General features: G+C 55.2%; 1 protein-coding gene across 1 annotated transcript; it reads right to left on the bottom strand.

Annotated features, from left to right (window-relative positions):
- Nucleotides 1-14,425: 14,425 nt before the first annotated feature.
- On the bottom strand, nucleotides 14,426-24,567 carry Rasd2 (RASD family member 2). Its single transcript, XM_004650261.2, has 3 exons — nucleotides 24,455-24,567; nucleotides 19,769-20,048; nucleotides 14,426-16,704 (listed from the first exon to the last, which is right to left on the bottom strand). Exons 2-3 carry the CDS (start codon nucleotides 20,037-20,039, stop codon nucleotides 16,175-16,177), a joined length of 801 nt encoding a protein of 266 aa, XP_004650318.1. The 5' UTR covers nucleotides 20,040-20,048; nucleotides 24,455-24,567; the 3' UTR covers nucleotides 14,426-16,174.
- Nucleotides 24,568-25,186: the final 619 nt, after the last annotated feature.

The raw sequence follows: 25,186 nt of genomic DNA, 5'->3' as shown, positions 1-25,186 counted from the left end.
TTCAAACCTGTTATTAGCAGCCAGGTGATAGGACATGGCCACAGCTGGTCTGTAGCATCCCGGGGCTTTGTCACGGCCCAGATCATGCCCCCTCACCCAGTGTCACCACCCTGGCCCCTTGGTTTCTTGGAGGCGCCATATTCCACCCAGCCTCAGACCTGCAGCACGTGTAACATTTTCCCACCAGAATGAGTTTCCTTTGTACCTGCTAACTTCCCGCCCTCTCATCTCAGCCGGGGCGGGCCGCCTCCCCCAGGTAGCCAGGGTACACTGCACTACTTCTAATTACAGGTGTGTGCATGTGTGTGACAACTTGATAGACGCCTTCCCCAAAAGTTTCCCAAAGTGACTAGTTGCTCTGTGTAGTGCCCTTTACCTCATTCCTGAATGTGTTCACTGTTCAGCCAGGCTGTGGCCACTTAAGTATGCCCAGGACAGATGTGTGAATGTGTGGATGGGACCCAGCGCTGTGAAGGCACTTGCTCCTGTCCACCACCCCTCCCCTCATTCCACACTGACTTCAGGGGACTCAGGACTCAAGCCAAGCAAAAAAAAAAAAAAAAGCCTTCCAGGGTGAATCAGAAGCTTGCTGCTAGCTGTGGCTGGGAACCACCTGGAGAGGGTTTTTGTTTTTTTATTTTTTGGGTTTTTTGAGGTAGGGTCTCACTCTAGCCCAGGCTGACCTGGAATTCAGTATGTAGTCTCACACTGGCCTCGAACTCACAGCGATCCTTCTACCTCTGCCTCCCAAACGCTGGGATTAAAGGCATGCACCATCACACCGGGCACTGCATAATTTGCTAAGCATTAGATGCCCAAGTCTCCTCCCTCCCCCTGCCAAAGAGGTTAGGAGTGCAGTGGATATTGGGGTGACTAAACCTCCTGCAGGCCAAGCCTCAGAACCACTGCTCTGGCCATGGGGCAGAATGAGGCCTGGCGGAACACTTCTAATCCAGGAACTGGCGACTGTCCCAGGACCCAGGACAACGCGGCTGTAAACAGCGACAGGAAACAACGTACCTAGGTTAAGGCAGTCCCTTTCTCAACGCACAGGACCCTCTGAAGAAAGAGCCTCAAGATGTTTCAGTGGGTAAGAGCGCTTGCCACAAGCTCGAAGGCCTGGAGAGGTCTGATACTGCCCGAGGATTCCCCAGGACCCACGTAAGCAGCTGGGAGTGATCACGCACGTCGGAAACCCCAGTCCCGCAGGGAGCGGAAGCCGGGGAATTGCTGGGGCTCGCGTAAACTTCACCTCTGCATTGAGAAGCAGACTCCATCTCAAGGAACTATGTGGATGAGCAAAGGAGGAAGACCACCTGATGTCCTCTGGCCTCTACCCAGGGCATGCACACCTGCACAGACCCATGCGTGCAGTACATGTACCACCACCACATGTGAAATATGCTCAAAAGAGGGAGGAGTCGGGCTGGAGAGATGGCTTAGCAGTTAAGGCATTTGCCTGCAAAGCCAAAGGATCCTGGTTCGATTCTCCAGGACCCAAGTAAGCCAGATGCACAAGGGGGCGCATGCATCAGGAGCCTGTTTGCACTGGCTGGAGGCCCTAGTGGGCCCATTCTCTCTCTATCTATCTCTCTCTTTTCTCAAATACATAAAAAATCTAGAAAATAGTAAAATAAAAATTTTTTAAGGAGTCTTATGAAAATATTAGCAGCAGTATCCCCACTTCACAGATGGGGAGACTGAGGCAAGGGACCCCCCCCCCCAAGTAGCTTGTCACCAGTCACAGTGACGGTGGGAGGATTTGAGCTGTGGGTGGACCAGCTTCTGGGTAAAGATGCTTGGCCACCACTCTATGTCTCCAGGACCAGGTACCTACCGACTCTCCTCATCCTAACAATTGCTTTCCTATCCTGGAGAGCTGGGAGGGGGTCCTGGGCATCCGGTATTTGGACCCTCTCTACAAGGTTGTTCCCGGAGCCACCAGCAGGCACTGCTGGGCTGGGATTAGACAAACTCAGCCTGTCCCCTTCGGGGCTGGGCTCCTCAGACTCTGAAAGCCTTCCCCTGGTGACAGGGTTATTGCCAGTCTTCGGAAGATGCAGGTCGCTATGGAAACCCTGAGACCACAGATTCATAACGGGCTGCTTTTAAGGAAAGCTTTCAGGGTTCCATTTGGGGCTCTGCTGGGGGAGGGACTCTAACTACTTGGGCCCCCCATTTGGCCAGGCGGCCAGGAGGACTGTGGGTGCTCCGCAGCAGCCTTGGACCAGCCCCCCCCCACGCACCTCTGCACGCATGCGCAGAGACTCCCTCTCCCGTGGGAGGCGCGGTCGGCGGGGGAGGCCTGCCTGTGATTGACGTGTGGGGTTGAGTCTTTAATTAAAACATACATCATGTGCCAGTCAGAAGAAAAGAAAAAGTTCAACTCTGAGCCAGGGTCTTTACCCTGAGCGTCACTCCCAGAGCCCTCACCCGCAGGGGGTGTGGCCTTGTCTGAGCAGCTTTCCCAAGGCTCCAGCCCTGCACCAGCGTGCAGAGCCCGCACCCGAGCACACTGGCAGTTACCCTCAGACCTGCGTGGTTCTCCACCACCCTGGCATCCCATCTGTCACCTGGCCCATCCGACACAATTGAAAAAAGAAAAGAAAAGAAGGGAAGAGAGAAGAGAACCTCCAGTGGCGCCAGGCCAGGTTCTGATGGACAAATCTCCTCTCTGTACAAATGGGGAAACTGAGGCACTGAGGGGCGAAGGGACTCGCCCCAGGCTCATAGCTTGTAAGGGGCCTTCAGAATCAGGCCTTCTGTGTCCCCCTGCCCACCTCCAGCTCCACATGGCTCAGAAAAGTCAGGCATTGGGGTTGGAGCTATAAAGGTCATCTTTTAAAGAAAATTATTTTATTTTATTTATTTGAGAAAAAGAGGCAGGGAGAGAGAATGGGCATGCTAGGTCCACCAGCCCCTGCAAGCCAACTCCAGATGCATGCACCCCCTTGTGCATCTGGCTTGCGTGGGTCCTGGAGTTGAACCGGGATCCTTTGGCTTTGCAGGTACACACCTTAACAGCTAAGCCATCTCTCCAGCCCTAAAGATCATCTTTAAATGTACTTGCTTGCAAAGCCTGGCGCCCTGGGTCTCCCCAGTTCCCCATAGAGCCAGATGCAAAGACGAAGTGCCCAAAGACGGAGAGGAAGGAGGCTGGCTGGGGCAAACTTTGACACCATCTTGTCCAAGCCAGGGCCTGCAGCGCCCCGCAGGGAAGTCTACTCGCGGCTGTTGCCTGCTTTATGACAACCACAGCAGCACGCCAGAACTTTCTAGTAAAGGCCAGCGATGTGGGCGGGGCTGAGAGCTGGTTAGACGCTGGGCTCGGTCTCTCCCTGAGCAGCGTGGGGCTGCCAGGATTTGGGGCTGGGGAGGGAGGCTAGAACATGGGCGTCAGTGCTGCCTCCTAGGGGACGTCCTCTGAACTCCATCACCTGGGATGTGGGGATAACTGACCCTTAAAATGTCCAAGCTGGACAGAACAGGGATGGGGAGAGAGTGGACCGAGCTAGCTCAGCCAGGGAGGGGCAGAGCTATGGTCAGAAGCTTCCAGCCAGCGATTCCCGCGGGGCTGCTCCTGGGGGCGGGAGTGGGGGAGAAGGAGGCTGCAAAGGACATGCTCTCCAAGAGGTCTCCAAGTTCTCTGGACATGCCATGTTGTTCCAGCAGATTCTCTGCTAGAAATCTCATCTCCCATCTGTAAAACCCGGGGATTTGGTTCCAGGCCCATGTCTTTATGACCTAAAAACAAAACAAAAGATACCAAAACAAAGTTTCTGCCAAGGGAAAGAACTTGCTTGAATGAGGGAAAAAAATGGCATGTCTACCTTCCTCGTCCCCCTCCTCCTCCTCCCAACCCCTTTCCTTCCCCTTGTGTTTGTACAAATGAGAAAACTGAGGCTTCCTTTCATTCCCCTTCCCCCTCCCCCAATCCCCTTCTCTATCTTTATTTATATTCAGGCGTGCATGTAACATGCACATGTACATTTGTGTACAAACATGCATGTGCACGTTTGTGTGTACATACACGTGCCTCTGTGTGCATTAAATGTGTCTCTGTTCATGTGTACACGCGTGGTGTGTGGCACATTGGCTAACCTAAAGGCTGCCTTTGTGAGGAGAGGTGGGTCACAGAGCCAGGACAGCCTGGGCTTTCAAGGACTTCACATGCAGTTTGGGCTCATTTCAAGTGACCCAAAGGTCCATGGCTACGATAATTTCTGATTTGTCTGGGGCAAAAATGACAGTACGGGAGTAACTGAGCTACAGTGTATTGCCAAGCTGACCGTGCAGCCAATAAATAGTTCTTTCTGGAAAAACATCCTCAAAAGAATCTCAATTGCTGGGCTAACGATGGAAAGAAATATGAATACATCTGAACACTCACTGCTTCTAGTCCGCTGAAGAGAATGAGGAGTGCGTGAGAGTGGCCGGAGGAATAGGTGCTGCCTCTGATGTGCACAGGACCCCACCCTGTGCTGCTTCAGAGGGGACAGGACAGTGAGGGCCCGGAGCTGAGCTGCGCAGACAGCTCCAGGGACAGCAGCCTTCGGGTGTGGTTGGCGAGCTGGGAGATGCACACACTTCCGCACTGCCAAGGTGACACCAGCCATGGCTTTACCGTCTCTGGGGTCCAAGATTGAGACTTCAGCCGCAGTATCAGTTACTGTCTCATTGCTGGAATACAATACTCAGCCAGAAGCAGCTTAGGGAAGGAGAGCGTTCATTTTCTTCTGTTGGTAGTTGAGGGGAAGTCCACCGTGGTGGGGAAAGCATGACAGGAGCAGGAAGCTGGCGTCACATCAGCACATCAGCAGGGAGGAAGGAGAGTGAGATGGATGCTGCTGCTCAGCTCGTTTCCTCCTTTTTATTCAGTCCAGGCGCCCAGCCCACTGAATGGAGCCACCCACCCTTAAGGTACTCCTGCTATCTCAATCTACTCTAGACAAACCCTCGCACACATTTCCAGAGATTTGCTTCTATGGTGATTCTCAGTCCTGCCAAGTTGACCATCACAAATCCACCTCTTGCCAGCGCAACACTTTTAAGCCATAGCTTTCCAGCCGTTGTCTGCATATATCCATGGCCATCTCATGATGCAAAACCCATTCAGTCCAACTTTCACAGTCTATAAAAGTTCCAGCACTGTTCAAAAGTCTAAGACTCTAACATCTCATCCGAGACCCAAGGCAGTCTCCTAACTATGAGCTCTGTAAAATCAAAACAACAAGTTACATACTCCCAACTTGCACTGGTCCAAAGTAAACATTCCCAGTCCAAAAAAGGAAGAATGGAGACATAGCAAGGAACGACAGACCAAAGCCAGACTGAGACCCAACAGGGCAAACACCAAATCCTGAAGCACAGTGTCCAGTGCCTGGGACCTGTGGAGAAATCTTCTGGACTCCAGAGGGCTTGGGTAGCTCTGCCACTCCAACTGTGCTGCCTGTGGCCTCACTGTGGGACAGGTATGACCTGGTCCCACAGCTTTTCCTGGTAGATGCCCCATGATCCTCACATATCTTAACGCCATCCTGGGGTCTCCACTGCAACTTAGGGTTCACCTTCACAGCCCCACACAATGGCCTGTCGTGATGACCCCTGTTGTAGTCAGAGACACACTGCTTGAATGAACTTCCAAAAAGACACAGTTTATGGGAGGAAGGATTTATTTCAGCTTACAGATCCAATGGGGAAATTCCATCAGTGGTGGGAGAAGCTGGTTCCCTTTCACAGATCCAAGCACAGAGATACAGTCAAACAGTACCACAAGCAAGCACACATACCCAACAGCAAACAGCAGGGAGCTGGCAGCCAGCAGCAGGGACCCACGCAGAGTTCAGACTGCTCTGCATGCCTTTAGTCTAGAATCAGATCTACCCCCATACACACCTCAAGGCTGGACCCTAGGATCCACCCCCAGTGACATCTCTTCCAGCCAGGCAGCTGGAAATTCAAGCTACAGGCTTCAATACAACACCTGAGTCTATTGGGGACATGCATTCAAACTGCCAAAGCCTCCATGAAGGGACTTTATGACTCTGCCTCACATTTCTGAGCCTGAGAGGCTCTCTGGGACCATGGCACAATATTCCATGACCCCCTATATCTTACATCTCTCATTCTTACAAAACCAGTACCAGGATGCCTCCAGATTCTACTGGCAGATGGGGATGGAGCCTAGTGTCCATGGAACACAGCTACAGCAGCCTCTGTATTCCAACTCTGGGAAGCAGAGGCCCTGTTCAGCAGTCTTCCTTTAGGCCTTTTTCTTTCATTCTTCCTAGCCTGAGCCCTCAATAGGTTGGACCTTGTCCTCGGGGCATCTTTCCTATAATGGCTGTGTAAAGCAGTTGTCTTATCTTTAATGGTGGTATTATCTTTTAAAAAATATTTTATTGTTATTTATTTATTTGAGAGAGGGAATGAGAGATAGAGAGAGAAAATGGTGCACCAGGGCTTCCAGCCGCTGCAAATGAACTCCAGATACATGCACCACTTTGTGCACCTGGCTTATGTGAGTCCTGGGGAATCGAACGGAGGTCCTTTGGCTTTGCAGGCAAGTGCCTTAACCGTTAAGCCATCTCTGCAGCCCCAATGGTGGTAATATCTCTTTATCAATTATAGCTGCAGGGCTGTACTATCTGTGTCTGGGACTTTAAATGTGCTCAAGTCTTCTTTTTTGTCACAAAACGTTATACTTTTCTTATCTTTTTGTTGTATAGTTTGTTCTCTTTCATTGTAGATTTGAACCAGGGTAGCTAAAAGAAGCCACACCACAGATTTGATGTTATTTTGCCTTAAAATTTCCTCTGCCAAACACAATAGTCCATCACTATTAAGTTTAACCTTGCTCAAGCTCTCAAGACACAGCAAAATGCAACCAGATTCTTTGTCAGAATATCACATAAACTATTATCCCAGTTCCCAACAGAGTCCTTCCTTTCCTCTGAAACCCTGTGAGCCTCTGTTGTCTGCATTTCTCTAGTTTTTTTTCAGTCTTCCAAATCCCCACCACTGAGTCCACTGAGCACTGCTTACAACACTGTAAGACTTCTCCTGTCCAAAGTTCCAAATCCTTCCACATTCCTCCCACAAACCAGCTCCAAAAGACGAACAACCACATGGCCAGGTTTATCAGAGCAACAACCACACTCCTGGTACCAAATTTCTGTACTAATCACTTTGTCTTTTCTGGAACAAAATACTCAACTCTTAGGGAAGAGAAGGCTTTTTTTTTTTTTTTTTTTTTTGTCAGCTTACAGTTTCAAGGGGAGTGTCCATCATGGTGGAGAGAGCCCAACAGGGGCAGAAAACTGGGATCACGCCATCCCGTCAGCAGGGAGGGCACAGAGGGCAATGAACGCCCAGGACCCCTGCCCGGGGAACGCTGCCACCCACAGTTAGGGTGGGTCCTCACCTCTCAACTAATCTAATCTATAAAATCCTTCACAGCCATGAACAGAGGTTTGCTTACACAGTGATTCTAAATCTGTCAAGTTGACCACCAGGGATGAACCACCACAGTCATGTTTGGCTCCTTTTTAAAGTGGAAATCTATGCCAGGGACACGATTTCTCAGGGTGGGATCCCACACATCTCTCCCTGATTTCTGGTGAATGGTGAGGACTGCCAGTAATTGTATCAAGATGAAAACTGAGGGGGCTGGGTGGGGGACAGGCAAACCTATAAATGTGTGAACATTATTAATAATATTTTAATGATTCACCTATATTGAAAGCTGACGATAGGCCCCATGCAGAGCTAAGAGCTTTTATATTAAGTATAATTACACTTACAATAAAATAATCTGATTCCCTCCTCCAGAAAGTGCTTCCTGGTAATGCTCTGCAAATACTGAAGAGGCAGCCAGGGGGACAGTTGCTTGCTCTGTGGAACCTTTCCTGCCTTTGTGAGCAATGGCTTCCCCAACAGAGGACCTTGTCTGCCCAGCCTCTGCCCCAGATTCTATGAGAAGCTTGCTCACTGGCCCTGCACGCTGGGCCCCCAGGGCATGCACAGCGGCTGCTCTAGGTTTTTGGCGTGAATACGATCCCTCTTGAAGTTTGCTCCCTATAGCTGACCTGTGAGTCCCTCACCACCACCCTGGACTGCAGACATCTCCCTCTCTCTCTCCCCCTCTCTCCCTGTCTCTCGCTCTCTAGCTCGCTCTCTCTCTCTCTCTCTCTCTCTCTCTCCCCCACCCCCCGCCGTGCTCCTTTCTTGTTTTGGATAAAGTGGACCCAGGTTTCTATTTCCGGTTCAGTTTCTTAACAAAATGAGACTGTTCTCTCTTGGGAACAAAACTCCTTTCCCCGACAGGCAACACACCAGGAAGCCAGTGGCTTTGGAAGGCTGGACAAAGACTCCTGAGCCCAGCCCTGGCTGCCCCTGGCCATCTCATTGGAAGTTACCATGTCCCTTGATTGAAGCCAGTCTCTTTGGCAGAAGAAAAAGAGGGACAGAGATGGCACTGTATCCATGACCACCTAGCCAGGAAAATACAAAGCACCGAGAGGCCAGGAACACTACCCATGCTGAGATGGACAGGCCTGAGTCTCACCACTGGGACTCAGTATGTGCTGGGTATTAGGCTACATATTTTATAAGAACTGATTCATTTAATGCCTATAATCATTCAATGGAATGGCAGTGCTATTTCCCTACTTTACACAAAAGGAAACTGAGTCATGGAGAAGCTATACAGGATCCAGGGCCAGAATTAGGGAGAGGCAAGAGGAAACTGCCATGGGGTAAAGAAATTTAGAAGACACACACACAAAAAAAATCCTCAGGAATTGAATAAAATAACATTTTCATGTAGCATTTTTAAAACAGCATTTTTATTTATTGAAATAATTTATTTGAAAGAGAAACAAGGGGCTGGAGAGATGGCTTAGTGGTTAAGGCATTTGCCTGCAAAGCCAAAGGACCCAGGTTCGATTCCCTGGGACCCATGTAATCCAGATGCACAAGGGGGCGCACGCATCTGGAGTTCATTTGCAGTGGCTGGAGACCCTGGCACGCACGTTCTCTCCCTCTCCTTCTTTCTCTAACAAATAAATAAATAAGTATAAAAATATTCTTAAAAAAAGAAAGAAAGAAAAACAGACTAAGAAAGAATCAGAAGGGTACAACAGTCTCTCCTGCAAATGAACTCCAGACACATGTGCCACTTTATGTATCTGGCTTTATATGGGTACTGGATAATTGAGCCCAGGCCATCAGGCTTTGCAAGCAAGTGCCTTTAACTGCTGAGCCATCTCCCCAGCCCCATGTAGTACTTTTTTTAAACATAAGAATTAAGGTCAGGCTGTGGGTGTAGCTTGTTGTTAAGGGTGCTTGCCACATGGGCCACAGAGCCTCCAAATATAACGAAATGTAAAAGGAAACAGACAAGCGCTCCACATTTTAAATACAGAAAATGAAGAGCTGAGGAGATGGGTCAGTCAGAAAAGTATTTGCCTTGCATGCATAAGGACACAAGTTTGATCCCGGAACCCACATAAAAGCCACAGGTGATAATGTGGGGCCTCTGGGAGGTGGAGGCTTGCTGGAGGCGGTGTATCACTGGGGGCGGGCCTTGGGACTTTATAGGCCAGCCCACTTGCCAGTGTTAGCTTGCCCACTCTTGCTGCTTCTTCCCGGCTAAAGTGACAAGACGTGATGCCTGGTTGTCTGCTCCGCCATGTTTTCCCGGCCATGCCGAGACTTCCCTTTAAACCTGTAACCCTGCTGTAATCAGCCCTTCCCCCCTGTAAGCTGCCTCCGGTCCAGTATTTTGTCCCAGCAATGAGAAGGTGCCTGCCGTACATACACACATTAAAAAGAAAGAAAAAAGAAGACAAGGTGGGTACTGCTGTCTCCGCCAGCCTAGGCTACCTGAACTGCAGCTGCTCGGGAGGAAATGCTTGTGTCATGGGCTGCTGGGGTTTTTTTTAAAAAAAATATTTTATTTATTTATTTGAGGGAGAGAGGAAAGAGGCAGAGAGAAAGGGAGGAAGGGAGAGAATGGACCTCTAGCCACTACATACAAACTCCAGATGTATGTGCCCCCTGTGCATCTGGCTTTCTGTGGGTACTGGGGAATCAAACCTGGGTCCTTAGGCTTTGCAGGGAAGTGCCTTAACCGCTAAGCCACCTCTCCAGGCTGGCTGCTGGTTTTGAAGTGGTTTGTTACACGGCACTGCCGCAGCGGCCTTCACTGACAGATCACGGCTAGGAAATGACAAGGCTGAAATCTGGACCCAGGCAGTCTTAGAGCAGCGTGTGTCACTAGCCATGACACAAAGGTGGGTCCAGACCCTTCATCTTGGGTTCATTTCCCACGAGGCTGTGGTCTCCGCATGGGTATCATCGCCTGGGCTGCTCTGACTTGCCGCATGAGCCTGGCCTTGGTCCCTTCACTTCAGGACTCCCAGGTGCTGAGAACACAGCAGTGTGGGGACCCAGGCCCAGGGCCACCTCCCTGACACTCCTGCTTCCCTCCTGTTCACTGACCAAGAGCAGCCGCGGTGGGAGGATTTCTTATTACCCTTCGGCTCCAGCCTAGAGGACCTAACATGTGTCCCTGAAGTGAGGAGCTCCAGGGGACAATGTTCGTCCTCCGTCTGAGACACCTAATGGAGGGCAGCCTGGCTGGGCTACGTGCTAAAGGTCCCAGTTGTACCCAGCTCAGCCACCACCCTTCGAGGTGATCAGGGCAAAGGCTGCATGTTTCGTGTGGGCCGGGTGTGGGACAGCCCAGGAGGACACCGGGGTAGGGTGCTTTAGGCTCTGTCCAAAATGCCTGAACACAGAGAATCTGAGAGCAACCAGAGATTCCTGGGGCAGACAGACTGAAAGATGGACCACAGAGCCGCTTGGGGTGGCAGACAAGACATCTAATGACAGGGGCTGGTTTCCGAGGGATGGCCCTGAAGTTTACCACGGCTGTTCAACACCAGCCCTGATGCCATCTCCTCACATTACATCTACACCTAAGCAAGAACTTGCCCACTGCACCGGCCTCTCTTCCCTGAACTCTAGACCCAATGCCCAGGAAAGGAGGGCACAGAAACTGGAAGTCACTAGACAGAACCAAGGAAGGCGCTTCCTGGATTTCGGCTTTATGCACACAGGAGACCCTGCAGGGAGGAAGGAGAGAAATATCACGTCCGCCGGAGGCCAATAGTTCAATTCTCACGTGGCCAAGAGACTGTAGCCGGGACTGCAGCTGCCATGTAGTATAGATTTTCTATTTTTTTTTAAAGAGAGACGAGCATATCATGGACAGCCATGTTTTCATTTAGGAAGGGGAGAAATAAACGCTCAGAGGCAACTTTAAAAAGCCAGCTGTGGGGGCTGTAGAGATGGCTTAGTGGTTAAGGCATTTGCCTGCAAAGCCAAATGATCCTGGTTCAATTCCCCAGGACCCACATAAGCCAGATGCACAAGGTAGCACATGTGTCTGCAGTTAGTTTGCAGTAGCTGAAGGCCCTGGTGTGGCCATTCTTTCTCTCTCTCTCCCTCCTTCCCTTCCCCCCCCCCCTCTCAACTTGCTGGAGCTCGGGCTGCGCAGTGTCCCGTGGCTGGACCTGCGGCATAGCGGCTGGGTGGAAACAGCCGGCAGGCCAGCCAGGCTGCTCTGCCCTCCTCAGGGAAGGGCCACCATGGGCTTGGGGACCCCAACAACAAAGAGCCTTTGCAGCCTTGTTCACAGGAGGGAGTGTCACACGTCCAAGACCTTACAAGAAAGCGAGTCCATAGCCCGGAAATGTGTGTGTCTTCACTTTCGTCCCTAGTCCCACCCACTGAATCTGAGTGTGGATTCTGCCTTCTTCTCAAGACCTTGGGCATGGAGAAGCCTAAAGGTGGAAGAAGCCTGGTACTGCCTGACCAGGTGGAGCAGAGTATCCTCCCCGTCTGCTCTACCCGCTGGCCTCTCACTAGAGAACTCCTGGGTCACTCATGAAAACCCTCAGAATGAATGAAAAGATTAGCATCTGTCTCTCCTGTTTATTTGCTGTGCGACCTCAGGCAAGCTACCTTACCTCTCTGAGCCTCTGCCCCCACTTATGTAAAAAGATCCTTCCATACCATTCGGCCACAGGATCCAACAAGAGGACTCAGGTCAAAGACCCAACATGTGCTTGATGCATAGTAGGTCTTCAGCAAAGGTCTGCTCCCTTTCCTTCCGCCACTCCCAGCAGCCTCTGCTGCCGAGCTGCTGGCTGGCTCCCATCAGCCAGGGCCATCAGCACCAAGCGGTGACGCAGGCTGAAGTTTTTCTTGAGTAAGTGACAGGCTCAGGAAGGCGGAACAGACAAGTCCTCAGAGTTCAGAGAGCGGGAGACTCTGAAGCCAGCTTCCCGGGGCTCTTTCAATGGTGGTAGAGTGGGGAGTTAAGATGGTTAAGGGAAGGTTGTCTGGGGGGCAGGCTACCCGTGAGGGGCATTCTCCTAACAGCTCCGTTGTACCCTCTCCCCCAGATCCAAGAAAACATTTGCTGGGGAAGTCAGAGTCAGCTTCTGCCTGGGCACTGAGGCTGTTAACCCCATTCCATGGTGAGAATTTCGGGGCCATGGAGAAGGGAGGAGGGAGAGAGCAGAGGGAGTGGGCCGGGGGGGGGGAGGAAGGAGAAGGGAAGAGAGTTCAGGGGGAGCTGGGAGGACAGAAGGAGCAAGGCAGTGGGAGGAGGGACGAGGGAGAGGGAAGACTGCAGCAGCAGCAAGGAACAGGCAGGAGGGAGGAGGGAGCGGGGAAGAAGGGAGGACTGGGGGGAGCAGGGACAATGGTGGAGGGAACGGGGAGGAGGGAGAAGGCTGGGCCAGGAGCAAATATGTCCCACTTAACGAGAGAGGATTACATAATGGGACTCGATCCCCTCTTGCAGAGGTCAGGGTCGGCAGGGCTGGCATGGGTGCACCAGCACCTGCTTGTTCAGCTCTGCACAGGCTGTGAGAACGGTGGTACAAGGTCACCTCCATGTCTCTTGTCTACAGAAATCACGACCCAGAAAGCACCCAAGAGGCTGTGTCCCGCCCCTGCCAGCAGGCTTGGCACCTTTCTGATCACAGTGGGTCCTGCTAACCAGGAGAGACCCATCTTTCTTGCAGACAAAAAAAAACAACCTGTCCTCACCCACGGCCTCCAGTCCTGAATTCCCCATCCAGCCTCCAGCCCCTTGGGGCAGAACGCAGCGGGCAGGTATCTCGCGGAGGTGAGCAGCAATCGCCTCCTCCTGCCCAGCCCTCTGTACAGAAGGGGTTCTCAGGCCCACCAGCCCATGTGGGGTCACTTAGGACCAGGCCTTCCCCGCCTCCTGCTGTCCCCAACCACATCCATCCTGTCCCGTGTCACTAGACACGCTCTGAGGGTCCTGTTGACTGAGGGCAGTTCAGAAAGCTGCCCAGCACCTCAACCACACAGAGGTGGGCGGACCCCCTCCCACAGGATTGGCTAGCTAGGTGAGAGTGCCCACATCTGCACGGGGGGGGGGGGGCTGGGTATTCCGTGCAGGTGGGTGAAGGGCTCTGTACCTCGGAGGGTGTTGAGCAGAGACCCTACCTCCACCCACCAGATGGCAGGTCCGTCAAGTATTTAGAGACAGGGATCCCATTACCTGGCCAGGCTGGTCCTAAGCCACTGGACTCAAGCAATTCTCCTGCCCCAACTTCTCAAGTGGCCAGAAGACAACATTGGAGGAGGGGTCTTCCTCTATCTCTCTTCCACCTTCATTTCCCTGAGATGGTCTCTCATTGACCCTGAAGCTTATAATTTTATTTTTAAGGTAGGGTCTCACTTTGGTCCAGGCTGACCTGGAATTCACTATGTATTCTCAGGGTGGCCTTGAACTCACAGCGATCCTCCTACCTCTGCCTCCCGGGTGCTGGGATTCAAGGTGTGCGCCACCATGCCCGGCAAGCTTGTCATGTTTATACCCTGACAAGCTGGCCACAGAGCCGGCCCCCTCGGCCCTGAGCTGTAGGCATGCACAGCCGTGCTCAGCTCTTCATTCTTCCTCTTGCTTGCTCAGCAAACACTCCGACCCCGAGCCTTCCTTCCACCCTTCCCAAGTGGACCTGATCACCAACCATCTTTCCAGAAAACTGCTGTGTCCCCTGAGACAAGAGGGCTGTTCTACAGAACTGGAGAGCTCAGAGGGAGCCTTGATCCATGCCTCCTGACTCAGCTACTCTACACACAGATGGCTCAGGGCACAAACCCTAAGCAGGCCCAGAAAGGCCATGGCTGGGACAGGCACAACCTTACAAATATGGTTTTACCCCCCACCCCCAATTTGAAGACAGTGTGGCAGCATGGTGGTGCGGGTGCGGGGGGTGGGCAAGAGTACCATCATTAGCATGCACGAGAGGCCAGCCTTGGCTGGGAGAGAGGCGTCTCCCCCGGGCCTGCTGGAAACACACATCGAGGACTCGGCTGCGTAACAAACCCATTTTAATCGATAGTGTACACAGAGACCCAGGCAGTGGGGCGTGACTGGGTGGGACCAGGCCACACGTGTCTGGACAAGTACTTGGTCTGCTCTTGAGGGTTGGGCCTGGGGAGGCAGGACAGGTTGGGGACAGAAGCAGGCCATGGTAGCTCTTGTGGAGGCGTGGGCGCAGTGGGGCCAGGCCTGAGGAGCAGTGAGCGAGGCTCGAACCAGTGCCCGCGTGTTCACGACGTGTACGGCTCGTACAGGCGCCCTCGGTGACCACGCTGGGCGGGGGCGGAGTGGGGGGAGAAGTGGAGTGCCAGAGCCCGAATCCCTGAGGGTCCCAGGGCCCAGCGAGGAAGCGTCAAGAAGAGGGGACACAGCGCGGGCAGGCGCTGATGGCCCAAAGTTGGTCTTGCCTCCGGCAGGTTTTGCGGTGTGACCCGGGGCAAGACACCTCCTCTCTCTGGCTTGGTGGAAACTCACTAGATGGGCTGCTGTGGTTTCTGGTGAGCCTTGGTGTCAGCACTCTTGGGTGGGCTGAGTACAAATCTGCTCAGAGTAGATGACGAATGCCTTTGGTTGGCAGGGTCAAAGCCCCTGTGCAGGGGTAGGAGGTACCCGCCCAGGACTGGGCACTCACCTCTGTGGGGCTCTGCTCCAGCTCCCAACCGTGTGGTGTGCAGAAAGCCATGGGATACCAGGGATGGCAGAGGCTGCCGCTGGGGACATAAGAGGACCCCCTCACCCTGTCTGCTAGCGCACAGTGAACCCAGCACCTACTCGGCACTCGACCAACGCATGAGGGATGCATCGCGGAGGAAAGCTGGCTCTTGGCAGGGCTCCATCCCGAGCAAGCCAGGAGCTGGGGTGGGGCTCGAGTGGTCACTTTCCCCTCTTGAGCGCCAATCACTCCTCTCTGGAAATGGGGCAAGAGGGGCACCTTGGCCCATCTGTTGTGCTGCCCTGATGTCTGCCTGGTATGTGGAGGGCAGGGCCCAGCTGGAAAAGCCAAAGGTGCCCTGCCTGGAAGCAGGGAGGAACGTCTCCTCAGCTAAGGAAGAGGATCTGAAATGGGGGCAGGCCTGGCCAAAGACGGGTCGCTAGGCTCTTACAGTACAAGGACTTCCTATCTACTGCTGGACATGACAGGGACATAGCTTCAAGAACTAGCGCTGTCACGTGGAAGAGAGCCTGGGAGTGGGGCACAGGAAGGGATTCGAGACAGCTGTGGTCTGAGGGACCCCACCCCACCCCACACACATGCCACTGGCTCAATGTTGGGGCGGCTGGGGGCCAAGTGGAGGGGTGAATGGGCACAGCCGGGCCAGGCCTGGGAGGCGATTCCCCCAGGAGCAGAGCTGGCCCTCACCAGGAGAGCAGAGGGGCCCCCCAGACATCTGGCTCGGGTGTTTGTTTTTATCCTACAACTTGTTCCAAGCAGCTTCATTTGACGCAGGGCTCCTGGCCCCTTCTGGCATCTGTGTTCCTTCCACCCCCAAGGACAGGAAAGCTCCAACTTGGGTCTCAGCACAAGTAATGGCATGTCTCCAAACTGTCTCCTGTCCTCCTACAGAGGGGCAGAAGCCACCGGGAGCCAGAGATGTGGGGGGACTCGGAGGGAGGCGGCAAGAAGGCAGGAGAATGTACGGGGTGTCACGCCACACGGGGCTTCGCGAGACATGGGCAGCAGGCACCTGGGTCATCTCCCTTAAGGCACTGCCCCGATCCTATTCCCGGCGTCCCTGCCGCTCACTGGATGCTACATTTGTCCCTCTCACGGGCCTGGCCCTCCCGAAGGACCTTGGCCTTTATGTACTTGAGGTCACTGTTGACGCTGGGGCGACGGGCGAAGGGGGAGACCATGCCATAGGCATCCACATCCTTGGTGCGGCGCATGCAGAAGGGCCGGGGGTGGAAGGCGTCCCCGTACTGCACGGAGATCTTGCGGTGCAGCGCGGGGCTCATCTCGTGGGGCAGCTTGGCCATGCTGAACAGGACGTAGAACATCTCGTCCACGTTCGTGTTCTTCTTGGCCGACACCTCGAAGTAGGCGCAGTTCTCGTCGCCCGACACCAGCAGCTCGGCCTCGGTGGCAGGGACCTGGCGGCACAGCTCCCCGTGGTCATTCTTGTTGCCGCAGATGACCATGGGCAGCTCGGCCGTCTCCTTGGTCTTGTTCTTCAGGCAGGACTTGACCTCCAGAATCTGCTTCTGGAGGCGCTTGACCTCGTCGAAGGACTCGCGGTTGTCCAGGCTGAACACCAGGATGAAGACGTCGCCTGAGGACAAAGCGGGGCGCCCGGTGAGTGACAGCCTGGCCTGGAGCCTCACGCAGCTCCTGCCCTGCTGAACGAGGGGTCCCACAAGCTGCCTCAGGGACCCAAGCAAGCCCTGAGCCAGTGGTTCTCCAGGGCAACCGTTACCATCCCCTTCCACTTGCCAGGGTGGGAACTGAGCTCAGAGGAGCAACGTGCCTCGTTCGTACCTAAACGCATGGCACAGTTTGGTTCACGTATGCTCAGTTCCCCGCCCATTTCTTGGTACTGGGGAGGGCTCAGTCAGCCCTACAGACTTGCACAGATGGTGTTAGGGTAATTATTACAGAATTCCCTCCCAGGCGGGTGGGGGTACGGCTGGTCTGTTGCCTGTGCATCCCCAGGACCTGCAAGCGCACCTGACACGCAGCAGGAACGAAGCAGGCACCTGTGGCTGCAGCACAGCAGAGCATGTTGTCATCAGGTGGCCCTGGGTTTGCATCCTACCTTCAAGCGCCAGCCCTGTGGCCTCGAGGGAATCACGACAACCCTCCAAGCCTCGGTTTCCCCTTCCGCATCACGTGAATGAAGCCCTGTCTCACAGACGGCTCGGAGGCTGGTCAGAGCCAAGGCTTGCAGGGCGGCTCAGCCACCTCGGGCATCGCTTACGATCCGGACAGCAGGTGCCCACTGAGAGCCAAGCCGAGCGCACACCCACTGTCCCCTAACACCTCCACGGGGAAGGGGTCCTTACTTTCCTGTTCTAGGCAAGTCAAACAAGGCTCTGTTGCCCAAGCTCACACAGCTCAAACGCGGCCAGGTCAGGATCGCCACTTTACTTGGTCCTCATCTGGCCCATGCCTGGTGCTCCCCCCCCACCCCCCGCTTCTAGAACAAATCATGAGAAGAGTAGAGGAGCGTGCCCTCACTACCTTCACTGTCACCATGCCTGGCATCCCCTGCCTCTAGAACAAATCATGAGAAGAGTACAGGAATGTGTCCATGCTACCTTCACTGTAACCCACCGCAGCACTTGGGATGGGGGCTCAACTTGAAACAACTGGGGTGCAGCCAAGACGGGTGTCCAGTGTGTGGACCAGCCTCTCCGTGTGTCCAGGTCACATTCCACAGGGGTTATCCTTGCAGGCCCTCCCTCACTTTCACTCCAACTCGGAACAACCCTCAGCGTGGACGAAAGGTCACTGACTTGCAGGTGGGGAAATCAAGGCTCAGAGCGGGTTAAGTATCTCAGTGTAGGTCAGAAAGGCTGTCTCCTCCTGGACCCCAGAGCTCGCTGTGGATACCCCCAAATGGCACACTCCCGGCCTGAGTTGGATACAGGGTTCAAGACATTCACCCATCCACCTGGCCTTCTGGGGCCCATGCATACTGGTGTTCCTGAGGCTGGTAAAGGGCTGGGGCGGGGGGGGGGGGGCGGTGTTAAAGGCGCTGCAAGGCAGTGTCTGCCTGCCAACGGCTTCCATCCCGGCTGCTAATCACCATTTGGTCCCGTTAGGCTAATTTTGGCCCCTGAGCACCAGCAGCCTTGACATGTTCAAATGTGAGATTACAGGTGCTGGGCAGCTGCAGAGAGAGCTTGCTGGGAAACGTGGCCCGGGCCAGTGAGCAAGCCGAGGAAGCGGCAGACAGATGTGCTCAGCATGCAGCATGTGGAGAACAGCCTGACCTCACCCGGCGCCAGCCCAGGATACAGAATGAATGCCAATGCGCTCCCATGGGCCAGGCTGGCGATGATGCCACCAGAGAGGCAGGGGCCTGGGACGGGGGAGGGGGGAGGGCATGGGTCCCAGGGCTCTTGGTACTGTTTGACAGTGTGTTGCCTGTATAACTGCAAATTAGCTTTGTGAATACGCACAAGGTTCTGCTCTATGTGTCTATCAGTGGGTGTCCAGTCTCCACCCAGGCTGGGAGAGCTGTGCCCTCAGCTCTGTTCTCCTCACTGCCACAGGGAGGAAACCAGGCCATGCCTGTATCCACCTGGCAAGGCTGAGACCAACAGATGGGCACAGATCAGCTATGAGATGACGGAGGTAAGATTTGAGCCCAGGCTCATCTTTGGGTTTCCTCTAACTACACACTCCCTCTGCAAAATCTCAGATGGGCCTTGAGAGCAACCTGGGCCATAGGGTCAGTGAGGGTGACCTGGAGGACAGAACCCCGTGGCCAGGCAGTCAAGCAGGGGCCTGTGGCCGGTCCACCGTGGCCAGAGTGTGAGACGAAGGGTGGGCAGGATGTGGGGGTTCTTGGCACGGAAGTGTTTCCATTTGGGATTGTTTTCTTGATGACTTAAGAGTTACCTGAGCCTTCCTTCCCTAGTATCATGTTCAGAGGGACAAGGCTGGGGGACATGACTGCGTAGCCCGTACTAGAGACTCTGGCTTGACAGACGACCAACGTGTGCCAAACACTCATCCCTGCACAACCAACCCAACAAACGGTCTTCATTTAATTCCCACAGGACCTCTGAGACCCATGTGAATACGATGCTGGTTTCACAGATGAGAAAATCACTTGTCCCAAGGGCCCAGACCAGGAGGCAGTGAATTCAAGACTGGGTTCCCAGTGGGGCTTTGGGACCCATCCTCTCAGCTGTCACTCTCCACAGCTCGTGAATGACGATGATGGCCTGAACCACGTCACTGTAAGCCTTCTGATCTCACACAATTCCATCTTCCCCCCCATTGTCCCCAGAAGGTGGGGAGGCCACAGGGTAGCTCAGTGACAGCTGTGCTTCCAACTGAATCAAATGAATCTCTCTACCTCAGTTTCCCCATTGTAAAATGGAGGCAGACCCCATTGTCTTTTAGGTTCCTTGTGAGGAGTAAAACAGATGTGTGCCAGGCGCTAAGCCCCGGCCGGGCTTCTGGTTCCTGGAAAGCCACTGCAGTTCCTGATCTGGAAGCTGGCAAGCCGCTGTGGGGAACTGACTCAAGTGTCGAAATGGCACTGGGCTGTGACTCAGCCACCCATCAGGCAGCTCGGATGGGGGACAGGAGCGTGGAGCCAGCTGTCCTGCTCCCAGCCCCAAGGCCCTCCCGCGCCAACACACGCCCACAGCCCGGCTTACCTGTGAGGATGGACAGCCGGCGCATGGCGGGAAACGGGTGATTGCCAGATGTGTCCAGGATGTCCAGCTGGTACATGTCACCGCGGATGTTGTACACCTTGCGGTGGAAGTCCTCGATGGTGGGCGTGTACTGGTCCTCAAAGCGGCCGTTGAGGAAGCGAGAGACGATGGCGCTCTTGCCCACGCGGGACGCGCCCAGCACCACCATGCGGTAGGAGTTCTTGGCCGGCACGCTGAGCGTGCAGTTCCCACTGGACAAGGTCTTCATCATGGCTCGGGGCTGTGACACAAGGGAGAGGGGAAAGCATTAGAAGGCCCCTGACCGTGGGCCTTGTTGGTCTTTGCCACCTTCTCTGTGGGCCCCGTCTAGGTCTCGGCTGTCTGTACAGTAGGAACGCTGGTGGGCTTCTCCAGGGGGCCCTGGGTCTCTAACCACCCCCTGTTCATCCACTCATGCCCTCTGGCTTTACCCCTTCCCTCCCTGTCTCACTGGTTCATCTTCCTTTGGCTAACCTCGCTCACTCGAGCACAGTAGAGCAGCTCTACTTGACACCAACTGCCCATCTGGGCCAGGCAGCTTCACCTCTGAGGCCCACTTTCTCCAGCTCCTCAGCTGCCATGGACGGCTCTGCTTGGCACAGGTGGGGACTTACAGCAATAACTACTACCAGGGCACAGCCTTTCCCTGGAGTGTCCACTCCTCACCCCACCGCAGCTTCTGATGAGCCTGGGATGTGGCTTGGTGGACCTGCACTTCTCATACCCAAGGATGTGGGGGTTCAAAGCTCTCCCAGGTGGAACTCAGGCCACCTCCCCATCAAACCCACAGCGAGGATGTGCTCCCGAAATCTGTAATTTACACCTACAGGGCTCTCGCCCACCCTCAGCCCACAAGACTCCTGTGTGTTCCACCCAAGGACTTGTGCCTCCCGGGCCCCCAGAGTTCACCTGCTTCTGGGGGACCTGGGCTCCAGAATGTGGACAGGAGAATACCCATGAGCAATGCAAGCTTTCTTGCAATCCTAAAGGCTAAGGTTCTGGAGGAAACCTAGAACTTTCTATGGGTGCCTCTTGGCATCATGGGAGAAGCTAAAGCAGACTAAATGGACTGACAAACCTCCCTGTGCCTCGGGGCCCCCCAGAAGGCCGTTCCTAATCCAGCCCACTTTCCCCACTGTCTCAGCACCCCAGAGGCCCCCAGGACCAATCAACTTGATCTCTGCCTCTGTTCCTCTGCTCCCACTCCCAAAGGCTCCTTTCCAAAACACTCGTCCTCTTGTTGCAGGATCCGGCATTGCTGCCTCTCTGAAGCCTTCCCTGATCACCGTACCCAAGCAGTGATCCACCTTCCCAGGGGAACCTTGCTAGCCCCAGGGCTAGTCACCATAGGTTATACAAGTTGGCCACTGCACATGGCAGCCCATGGGTGAGCAAGGAAAGGCTGCATCTCAGAGCAAGGGACATCTTTGTATAGCTCTTCTGCCAAGAATGGGTCCTGTGCAATTCACACAGAGGGGCTTCATTTGCTAAGGCCTGGTGCCTGCCTCTGGCTCTCCCAGGCCGACAGCCTCAAGGGCTTGATCTGTGCCCCGCCCCCAAGCATTCTCGTAAGTACCACTCGGAAAAGCCCTGCCTGGCAGGTAGCACTTGCCAATTTCCATGGCGTGAATGTTCCCAGCTCCCAGCCCATAACATGACCTCCAAGAATGAATGGCAGAGACAGACACAATGGAGCCAGCTCAGCACACGGCAGACCCCGGGCCTGGCACTATGATGTGGGTTCCAGGCCAAGCCTAGGTGTGTGCCAAGTATGTGCTAAGAATAGAACAATAATAAAAAAATAAAGACGAGAACAATAACACCACGGACGTTTTGTTGGCCGTAAATATATGTCACAGTGTCCTAAGTGCCACACATACGCCTGCCCCATCCCTCCAGTGACCCGGACGGTAGGCGGTAAGGACACTCAGATACCAAGAACCCGAGTATCTGGCAAGGAGCGTCTGACCCTAGGTTGTCTGCTCTGCCTACGGGATGCCACCTCCCCATCCGCATGTGGGCTCTTCTTGTCAGGTCCGCATGGGCCATGGCAGTTGACCACTGGGTTCACACAGAGCCTGGTGAAGTCTGACGTCACTCCTAGAGCAGTCTATGAGTGGACCCCACAGGACCACAGCACCGCACACCACACACACAGCAGGTGCTCAGCAAATGATCCCTGAGTGAATGGATGAAAAGGAAAATGGCTCTGCCTTTGGGCTCACCCAAAGCCCCAGCTCTGGGAGCTTCTCCCCTCACCTCTAGCCCTCCTGGATTGCCCAGGGCTGTTCTGAGAAGCACTGCCCCCCCCCCAGGTCCTGCTGAAGGTCCTGAGGCCTGGCTGTGGGAAGTGGGGTGGAAACGTACAAGGGCAGAAAGCATTCCTCAGCTCCCAGGGGCTCTGGCTGGGTGCCTCACCTGGGAGAGCCCCTCTCAGGTCCTTGACAAGGAGCAGACTGCTGGTGACCACCTCTGTCTAAACAGGATAGGGAGAGAGCCAACAGCACCCAGGGACAGCCAGGGACAGGGTGTGCCTTCATCACTGCCTTGCCCTAGCCTCCACCCCAGTACACACAGGCTGGCCTTGAGGGAGTGGGAGAGAGAGGAGGTAGCATATAAGACAGAAGAGAAAAGAGGCAAGGAGTCAGAGACAGGAGGCAGGGCCTTTAGAAACAAGAGATGGAGGAACAGAGAGGGGCAAAGCCAGAGGAGGAACCCCAAGGGCTTTTCTGAGAAAAAGCTGGGTGTTCACATGGCTGAGGCCATGTGGGACTGGGACTATGTGAGGCATCCAGGCACCTGGACGCCAGGTGACAGTGCCTCTGTGGCTCCGCCCCCATAGGAGGCTCTGAGGGAAGCCCGTGTGGGCACAGCACCCCGCGGGGACCTGCTTGCTGGGCTGACCTCATTACAGGGCGAGACAGGTCCCAGATTCCAACCTCAGTGGCTCAGAGAGGTGTGAGGCTGAACAAGACACCTGAATGCAAGCTCTGAGCCTACTGCCCCTAGCGCTGGGCTGTTCCCCAGGTAGCTGGGGGGGGGGGGGGGTTAGGGAGGGCCAGGCAAAAATCCCAGGGGAAACAGAATGGGGATGTCCCAAAAGAAAAGTACCTACCACAAGCACCCATCACAAGGAGACACCCCCCCCCCAAGGAACTGATGGGGACGCTGATGCTCAAAGAGACTGAGTCATTCGCTCCAGTTCACCCAGCAGATACCTGGCAGGGATTACAAGCAGGCTGCCTGGCTCTAAAAACTAGGCTTTTACCTCCATGAAAAGCCACCCTTCAACTGGTCCAAACTGGAGTCCTTTCCAAAAGCTGACTCAGTGAAGCCTCAGCTGGCACCAGGCAGGGTATGACTCCCCAGGGGTATATTCTATCCTCCTTCCCTTTCTTCCTGCAGGCAGCTGGGGTGGGCACTGCCCGGGACTCTCCACAGACCCTAACAGCCAGCCAGCGGGCAGTGCATGCACCGAAGGGTCATTTTACCTTCTACCCTTGCATCTTCCCCAGCGCCTGCTGGAAGCTACAGGCCAGATAGGCAAGGACGGAGAGACCAGAGTCCTGGGCAAGTCCCTCAGGGGACTCCCCCCCCCCCCAGAGTCTGGTTCCTCAGAGTGCCCGACTGTGCACCTGGAACCCCTTTGGAGACACACACACACACACACACACACACACACACACACACTGCAGTTCCATAAATCCAACCTTGCACCATAAAGAGTTCTAGGGACTTTGCAAAGCGTCTCTCCCTCCCCCGCCCCCACTTCCCCATCCTGAGCAGCTCCGGAGGGCAGAGAGCAGATGACTTAAGTGTGCAACCAAGCAGTTCAGCCTCTGGCCAATCCAGTTCACACAGTGAACTGGCCTGCCTGCCTCAGTTCACCCTTCTGTTAAACGGCAGGACAGAAACCAACCCCAGAATGGCTTGAGGTCTAAGGAGAAACCTGGGCGGCAGTAGCAGAGGCCTTCACGGAACTCAATCTGGTCTCTCTGAGGCTTAGGGAAAGCCTGAATCAGAAGCCAGGAGCTCCTGGGCTGGCCACTGCTTCCCAGCCCTGTCCCATATCCCAGGAGGGCCTTCATCATCCTCCCTAGTCTGGTGGCAGAGGCGAGGAGAGGAGACTCCGAGGCGCCACACACACTGGCCAGCTGGGTCCCAGAAGCCCTTCCTGCGAAGGGAATCTACGGGAATCCCTCTAAAGCTCAAGGTACTGTGGGTTGGGCAAGGATCTTGGCTATTCGTTCCTTGTATGAGGACCTGCCAGAGCAGGGTTAGAAGGGTTTTTTTTTTTGAGGGGGGGGGTAAGTGCCTCTTCCCCCTGAGCCTCGGTTTCCTCCCTTTTAAAGTGGGCTGGTTCTCGACCTCCTGAAAGGAGAGCTCTTAAGCTAAACGGAGGACCCACAAGCCCAACAAACCCTTTACTTGGGTTTAAGGACAATGCGAGCACCCGGACTGACGCAGGCTAGGCACCCCGCGGTTTTAATTCCCTCTGCGTGGGTAAAGTTGTCAACCAGTCCCCGCACACCACAGATGCGTAGTTTTAAGTTTCCCTCCTCATGAAAAGCAGGTGTCGCAGGGTCCCTTCCCCTCTCTCCCAGGCTGCCCGGCTTCCCGAAGGTTTTGTTGGGGCATCTCTCCTACCTGGGCACGGCGGGCTGGGCCCCGGGCACGGCTCGGAGGGCTGCCTGGAAGCGCCTGGAGGGGTGGGGAACCGCCTGCCGCTCCGGCCGCAGAGCTCCCCGGCGTCTGCGGAGGCTCCGTGGTCACTGCGCACGGATCCTCGGGTGCGCGGAGCCCCGAGCCCGGCTGGGCGCGGCCGGGCGAAGAGGTGCGTGGAGCCGGGACCCCATGGATGGGTTCCGAAGGTTTGGCGGGGCCCGGGCGCTGGGCGGGCTCCGGCTCGCCGTCGCCGGCCCTGCCCTGCCCAGACCCGGAGGCCTCCGGTTGAGCCAGGTGCCCGGAGGCTTGGGGACGTCCGATGTAGGAGGTCCCCAGTTGGGGGCTCCGAGCTGAGTGGGTGGGTGGGTGGGGGAGGAAAAGGATGTGGATGCGACTCCGAGGATGAGGAGCGGACCCAGGAGGATGCCCTTTGGAGGTGACCCTGAGTGCGTCTCCCCAGCCGGCGAGTGCTCCCGGCCGCCTACGCTACCTTCGCGTCCAGACCCAAAGGGGGTCGCGGGGAGCGGGGAAAATTAGGAGCTGCCGGCCCGGGGCCCCGGCCTCCTCTGCTGCCCGCAGCTCTGCGGCTCGGCCCACGGGAGAGGAACCGCTCCTTCCTCCGCTCCGCTCGGCGCGCGAGTGGGATCGGGGCCGCGAACGCAGCGCCGAGGCTCCGAGCGCAGCTCCAAGTGCGCCGCCTCGCCGCGCGCCTCC

This window comes from Jaculus jaculus, chromosome 6 (genome assembly GCF_020740685.1).
Source record: "Jaculus jaculus isolate mJacJac1 chromosome 6, mJacJac1.mat.Y.cur, whole genome shotgun sequence".
NCBI classification, from domain to species: domain Eukaryota; kingdom Metazoa; phylum Chordata; class Mammalia; order Rodentia; family Dipodidae; genus Jaculus; species Jaculus jaculus.
Note: the sequence above shows the minus strand (reverse complement) of the source record. Positions and strands in the feature narration are given on the sequence as shown.